Genomic DNA, 7,780 nt, shown 5'->3' with positions numbered 1-7,780 from the left:
ATGTACATGATCATTGCCATGAATAACATCATAACTATGCGCTTTCCTATCTATTGTCCAACAGTAATTTGTTCACTCACCGTATGCTATGTTTCAAGAGAGAAGCCTCTAGTGAAAACTATGGCCCCCGGTTCTACTTTTATCATATTACAAAAATCAAAAATATCTTGCTGCAATTTATTATCGTTTATTTTGTATTGCAATTTATCTATCTACCATTACTAGATTTAATACCTGCAAACGAGTTCAAGGGGATTGACAACCCTCTTGCCCGTGTTGGGTGCAAGTATTTGCTCTTGTGTGTGCAGGTGCTATTCACTAGGCTTGGTGTGATTCTTCTATTGGTTCAATAACTTTGGTTCTCAGTAAGAGGAATACTTATCAGCTACTATATTGCTTCACCCTTCCTCTTCGGGAAAAATCCCACCGCAATTCACAAGTAGCATTTGATGGCCTACTCCCGAAACCGTCCAGGAAGGGGGTCTTCAGAGGGGCCAGACAAATGTTATGGGTGGTGGCTGATGTCTTCAGCAAAAGGAGAGACCGGCACCTGTCATGCTCAGGATTGCTAGATGATGCCTCTGGAGATATGTTGTTGTGGTTTTAGATAATGTGTGTAGTTTGTATTAAGCTTTTCTCAAAAAGCTTCAATGCATGGTCGTGTGGTTCTGTAATAAGGTTTAGGTTTTGCTCAGTAGATGTCTCTTGTTTTTAGAGAGTGCACGTTAACCCCTCATGTGACACTGAGACTTATGTCTTAACAGCAATTTGATGGATGCTTGTGTAATCATTTTTTAGAAAAATGAAAATTAGGGGGTGAACCCTATTTTCAAAATAATAATACTCGTGTATATCGACAAACCGCTTACAAGCGGCCTATGAACTAATTACATTTTGTAAAAGTTCCCTTTGTCAATGCGAATTTGACAAGATTTGTGCACTTCTTTCTTTTGCGGACTTTACATATACTGCACAACACTGCAACACTAGAGTACCCATAAGCAACAATCCTCCATTAACAAAACAATTGTGCTGATCTCTCTCGCCTCACTTTGCTCCATTTGCTTCGAAACTCTGGTCGGCGATGTGCACCGACGGCTGGGTCCTCCTGAACCTAAGCCCGTTCACCATGGGCTTGGCCTTCTCGGTGAGCTTCATGATGGCCAAGAAGAGCACCCTGTACAATATGACCATCCCGAACAGGACCGCGAGGTCGACCCACTTGTTGTACCCCATCTCCACCTGCCAGTACTCCCTGAGGATGTCGTCGCCCGTGATGGTGGTGGCGCCGCCGGCCTGGTTGTTTGGGAAGGTGAGGCCGAGGAACTCATTCTTGTAGAACCCCTGGTTGGCATACTTGTGGAAGGCGACGTAGTACATGGGGTACCTCCACACCGGCTTGGGAAGGTCGTGGGGCAGACGGAAGAAGCCGCCGTTGAGCATCATGACGCCCTGGATGCCAGCGCCGGTGATGATGCCCATGAGGAAGTCCGGTACGGCGCTAGCAACGATCATCATCAGGCCCTCCACCAGCATCATGGTCATGAAGAGCACCAGCGCGAAGTAGGCAAAGTGGTCGAAGCTCCTCTGCAGGCCGACCAGGTAGTAGGCCATCGCACCCGGCACCAGGGAAATAAGGAGCAGGTACGGTGTCGCCGACACTGTGTTGGCGATTACGAACGACGACACCCCGTAGTGCCCGTTCAACCTCTCCCTTCCAAATATCTGCATTGCGCATACCAAAAGCACATCAAATCAATGTATCATGAGACGTGAGAAGAGATGGAACTCGATCCGAAACTTCACCTTCATGTCCTCGACGAAAGATGGGAAGCCTCCGATGGCCATGAAGGTGAGGAAGGCGCCGACGAACATGAGCATGGAGCCACGAGCCTACATGCAGAGTTGTCAATCACACGGTCAACGCAACAGTGATCAATGGCGGTGGTAACTACAACGAGAGACTTCTTGCTACACACCTGTATGGATCCGTAGCTATGGCCGATGTCATAGAAGATGGTGCCGCAGCAGAGGCAGAGGGCGATGTAGATAGCGAAGCGGAGCCAGTAGTAGCCGAGGTCCCTGTACATGTTGATGAAGGATCTCTTGGTTAGAACGAAGGACTGCATCAGGAAGCTCGGCTGCTGCCCTTCCATCTTCACCACCTCCCCTCCCTGAAACCACACGACAAACCGCATACACGCTTATAATTAGCAAAATTCAGCACTCCAATTGAAAGTTTCAGAATGTAGGTGGAGTCCGGGCTACTCACAGTGCCGCGTATGTCGGCGATCTGCCGCGTCACCTTGTCCATGTGCGCGGAGGATTTGTAGGAAGCCACCAGCGCGTCGATGTTCTCGACAGTGGTCATCTTCTTCCCGCCGAGGCCTTCCTCGATGTCCTGAAGAATCAATTAATGGAGTGTATGGTTAGGAATACTATTCACCAGGAATATTTCAGATATGATAATTAAGGTCCTTATTGATTGAACCGATGTGGTCACGTTGTCGAAGTCCTTGTTTACGGTCCTCAGAAAGTGGTCGGACGGGTTCATCAGTGACGGGCAAGGAAACCCGCTCAGAGCAAAGAACTGCAACAAACAAACAAGCAAAGAAATTAGGTAACACATTTCAGTGGCTTCAAGAGTTTCTTCTGTACTTTGACTGTAGTAATCTAAGTCCAGCAAGTGAGGAAGATAGGAATAGATGGCATGTCTGAAATTTCACATAATCATTAGCAATACCATTTTCTTCAGTTATCTACCTACGGACCGACCGACCAAAACACATTTTTCTCCTCCGTGACCGTCACATCGTCATTTAGGAAAACACGCGTGTTTGTCAAACCATGTGGTCAATTTATTCACCCCACAAAATTACTCTCACCAAATAGTTCATCAATACACCGATTAATTTGTTGTATCTTTTTTTGTTCCGGGGAATTAATTTGTTGTATCAGAAGACTTGCTTCGCACGGTGGATTACCAAATACGAATAGTACATGATCTCTCCACAGTTGTCTACAGCTGAACCGAGCTTTCAGCCTCAGCTGTCACCACTGAAAAAACTGTCCAGAATACAAGCACGTCTTTGCCACTGTGCTATGAACGCGATGCCGCAGTTGAGTTAGACGGCATGATCGATCAATGCATGCTGCCCTGCCAAAACGAATGTTCCCAGTGCATGGCGCAGTCCATATGTGCCCCGGCGGTTTCGATCGATCTTGTGCAGTGGTCTTCAGTCGGCGTAGCAGTGTTCCTAGTCGCTACCAGTGTTCCACCGCCGTAGAGGTGCCACTGTAAATGTATATGCACAGTTCCTCCATATACGGAGGGAGTACATAATTACTGTCGCCGTACGGTGTGGCAAAAAAAAAAACTACTCCTACTTCTTTCTATTGTGGATGGATAGCTAAGTTAAATGACACCAGAACGGTAAGTACTAAATCAGCGATAAGTAATATGAATTAGATGGAGTAGCAAATAGCATGCTTTCTGTGACCAAATGACTAACATCTCATTATCTACTTTTTGCATTATGGTGTACGTCTGGTGCTCAGGTTTTTGTTATGTGCCCTCTCACAGTGCTAGGTTTAACCCATAGTTACCTACACGTATCTAGCCCCTATACGGAGCCATATATATTATGGCTAAGATAAATCCATATATGAAGTCGGGTCACACCAAGTAATTTTTATTTGCGGGAAGAATCCGTTTAAATTTTGTTGAAACCTAGTTGCTCTTAGGGGGAAATTAGAATTCAATATATTACGGACTTAAAAAGGACGGTCGACACTTATAAATAAATAGGATGCAAGTTTGCTTCTCCATGGGAAAAAAATATGTGATTTCGCCAACCCGAGCGTGCGGCGGCAACTTCGGTAGGATCTCTCCTTAGATATGATTTGTGGGATCAATGTTTTTCCAATAATACAATACATGGTTAAAAGATCTCAAAAAATATTTTTTAGATGAAAAATCTCAGAAAACTTTTATTTAGATGAAAAATCTATTAAAAAAAACTGTAACAAACGAACCACAATAAATTGCCGCTTCACATTCGACCCACACTTAGAGAACCAAAAAAGAAAAAAAGAAGAGCAATGAATCGTGTACCCAAGTACCCAACCAAAGCTGACGAAGCTTTTTATTATTACTATTACTTACAGAAGAAGCTTTTTATTATTATTACTTCTCTAGATTTAGATGAAAATTTTGGCTGAAATGTTTTGGACTTGCAGATATACCCCCATATTGGTATGTGCTAAAAAATCAGTATATATGTTTTATAAATTGATCATATGATCTCACCAAAGATCCAAGCCTAAACATCAAATTATTTTTATTACCACCAGTGTGAAACTGTGAATACGCTTACTAGTTACTAGGGTTGCGATCATGTCCAAAGTCCAAACACGTACATACGATAGCAACAGCATCATGCAACAATCAACAGCACTGTGCACGTATTCGTACGTACGCACGCATACAACAGTATGTACAGACGTACCTGGTTGGTCTCGGCGGCGGGACCGAAGAAGACTGTCTTGCCGTAGGCGAGGAGGCAGAGCCCGTGGAAGAGGCCGTAGACCTCGGTGCTGGGCTGGTGCACGGCGGCGACGACGGTCATGCCCTCCCGGCGCGCGAGCCTGGCGATCCGGCTGACGACGTGGAAGGAGGCGGCGCTGTCGAGGCCGCTGGTGGGCTCGTCGAGGAACAGCAGCGCCGGCCGGGTGAGGATCTCCATGCAGATGCTGACCCGGCGCCGCTGGCCGCCGCTGATCCCCTTGTGCATCCACCCGCCGATGCGCGTGTCCGCCGCGCCCTCCAGCCCCATCTCCCGCAGCGTCTCCTCCGCCCTCTCCCGCTTCGCCGCCGCCGACATGCCGCTCGGCAGCTGCAGCGACGCCGAGTAGCGTACCGCCTCCCGCACCGTCAGCGTCGTCATCAGCACGTCGTCCTGCGTCACGTACGCCTGCAACACGCAAAGGATGCGTTGATTAACTAAAATAATTGATAGAGTACGTTCGTTCACGATCAACCCGAATGAAAATGAGATTCTCCGAATTGAAATAGCCCATCCATGCATGCACTAGGCTTACCGAAGTTCCGTACGATAACTTCTGCCTCCGGCCATTGATCAAGATGTCTCCCTTCTGGCTGACACCAGAGCCTAGCCTTCCTGTAATTTTGTACCACGGAAGCTCGTCGGAATTAATTCTTTAATCTTCTCACCACAAAAATTATAATATTCTGGCTGGCTGTCTGACTAGCGAAGGCCAGCCCGCATACGATTATCGTATAGGAGTTGTATTATTCACGAGCATGTATACGGCTGTACCAACCTGCTAGAGCGTCCAGAAGGGTGGATTTGCCGCAGCCGGAGGGCCCCATGATGGCGAGGACCTCGCCGGGGCGCGCATAACCGTTGAGGCCGCGCAGGATGGGGACGCGGCCGGCCTTGCCGCCGGCCGCCGACACCCACAGGTCCTCCCAGGAGAGCACGACGCCCTGGTCAACCCGGCGCAACGACGTCTCGCGAACCACGGCGGGCACGGCGCCGGCGCCGTTCTCCACGCTGATCTCGAGCGACGAGGAGGTCCGCGACCGCGGCAGGGTCACCGGCATCGGAGCGAACGGCGGCGGCGGGAACGAGCTCCCGCTGCCGAAAGGGAAGCCGTCGGTGCTGCGCAGGGAGCCGCCGAGGACGTCGGAGGCCGTGTCGGACGGGCCCTCGCCGTCTGCGGCGTGGCCGGGACGGCTCTGCTCCCGCGGCGGGCTCGGCCTCCACCTCGGCACGGCGGGCAGCAGCTGCTCGGACGCCATATAGGGATGCTTAGCCGGCTCGATCGTCGGAGACGTGCGGGGAAGCTAGCAATCAGCTGGGTGGTGGTATGGATTTCTTCTTTTGCTCGTGATGACTATGCAGAATGGTGGTATGGGCTGAGAGCCCGAGACTGCTTAAATAGAGGGAAGATGAGGTGGTTGAGTGCAGGATTTATATTAATCCTAATTCAAATCACAACTTGGTTTAGATTAACTTTTTCTCGAATGCCTTTTTGAACGCAGGAGCAGGTCAAGAGGGGGAACGGGGGTGCCTAGTTCCTTCTGCATGTATACGTACGTGCGTGTGGGCTTCAACTTCCTTTTTCTATGACAAGGTCCAATGTTTTGCAGACAAATACTAATATTGTCGTGACAAGTACGAGGCAGACAAATACTAATATTGTCCAATTTTACTGCCGAAGCAGTGGTTCTGCTGTACTAAAATGATTACGTTTGTGTGCTTTCATTGCTTGGTACGAGGTTCTCCAGAGCAAATTATTACTGTGCTTCCTTCGGGTTACGCTACACCTCAAAATGCACATTTAAAGAAATTTCGTACCAACAGCAAATTCCACCATAGTTGCCGACGTCCTCACCCAATAGATGACTCACCCTCCGGCCCCATGGTACGATTCGCCGAGGACACCCTAATCCTAGCTAGAGCAACACCACAAACCGTGATATCTCTGAATTTTTTTGATGACTTTGCCAATGCCACTGGACTCCACATTAATTTCAAGAAACTACTATGTATCTTTCCCGACCAAACGTGAATTCCCCTCCCCTCTACCTGCCACTCTGCCGGCTGGTGGCAGGGAGGGAAACACTGGTGCCTCGGCTTTAGCTAGTATAGTCCAGTATAGTTTAGGTTAGACTTTTTAGCCTTTGCAGCGGTGGCGCTTCATCTTCGAATTCGTCTTCTCAGCTTTGATCCTCCTCGAATCTATCCCTCGGGATGGAGTTGGCGAAGTTGCAATGTAGATTCTTGTCATCTCCTTGGGATGACGAGGTTAGGGTTTATCGTCATGCATGTGCAGTGGCGAGATCTAGTGTCAACCGCATTTGATCGATTCAAGGGCTCAACAATGACAATTGTGGCTATAGGGCGCTGGTCCGTAGGGGCACATAAACAGAGACTTCCTGACTCTTATTGAAAAGTCAGTCCAGCTCCGGCATGGGAGGGATGACTGTCGGTGTCAAAACCGGCAGATCTCGGGTAGGGGGTCCCAAGCTGCGTGTCTTAGGATCGATGGTAACATGGACACGGGATTTTACCCAGCTTTGGGCTCTCTCGAAGAAATAATACCCTACATGCTGCTTTTGATTGTATTCGATGCATACGATTACAACGTTGATCTACCTCGAGATCATATGTTGTGATCTAAACCATGGAGGTACGATGAGTAATGTCATGATGCTCTATCGACTAGCCTGGCCTCGGCTTATATAATGTACCAGAGGCCTAGGATAATAAGAGTCCTAGTCGAATACGCCGGTGAAGAGGAGTCCTTGTCTTGATCACCAAGTATTATGGAATCTTCCTCGTGTACACATCGGCTGTCCGAACTGGTCCATGAGCAAACGACCATGGGGGTCATCGGCCCAATCCAACTGATTGGAAGACGACGTGGTGAGTACCCCCTAGTCCAGGACACCGTCAGTAGCCCCCTGAACCGGTCTTCAAGTTGGGGACGCTCCTCGATTCTTCCGAATTATTCTTCATCTTCGGTCGTCGGTCTTGAAAACTGGTTCAACAAATCATCTCATCTTTAATCTTGAGGATCGCCAAAGTGAATCCGAAGAGTTTACACGTCGGGTATCCGAGGAGCCCCTTTAAGTTCTCGGCCTTTATCAATGCCTTGTTATTATTTTTTACGCCACGCCTTGGGTTTGAAGTTGTTCCCGTGCGGCGGTATCCTCTTGCATCCGAGCTCCAACGCCGGACTGCATTCGAGA

The 7,780-nt window shown here is 48.6% G+C and overlaps 1 protein-coding gene across 1 annotated transcript; it reads right to left on the bottom strand.

The window, feature by feature from the left end:
* Positions 1–826: 826 nt before the first annotated feature.
* Positions 827–5,851, bottom strand: LOC123124952 (ABC transporter G family member 1). The gene is made up of 8 exons (XM_044545498.1): positions 5,344–5,851; positions 5,101–5,180; positions 4,509–4,973; positions 2,492–2,590; positions 2,273–2,401; positions 1,980–2,174; positions 1,807–1,893; positions 827–1,725 (listed from the first exon to the last, which is right to left on the bottom strand). The coding sequence occupies exons 1-8, from the start codon at positions 5,822–5,824 to the stop codon at positions 1,048–1,050; spliced, it is 2,214 nt and encodes a 737-aa protein (XP_044401433.1). The 5' UTR covers positions 5,825–5,851; the 3' UTR covers positions 827–1,047.
* Positions 5,852–7,780: the final 1,929 nt, after the last annotated feature.

This window comes from Triticum aestivum, chromosome 5D (genome assembly GCF_018294505.1).
Source record: "Triticum aestivum cultivar Chinese Spring chromosome 5D, IWGSC CS RefSeq v2.1, whole genome shotgun sequence".
In the NCBI taxonomy this organism is placed as follows: Eukaryota; Viridiplantae; Streptophyta; class Magnoliopsida; order Poales; family Poaceae; genus Triticum; species Triticum aestivum.
The sequence above is the reverse complement of the archived record's forward strand: the minus strand, read 5'-3'. Positions and strand labels throughout refer to the sequence as shown.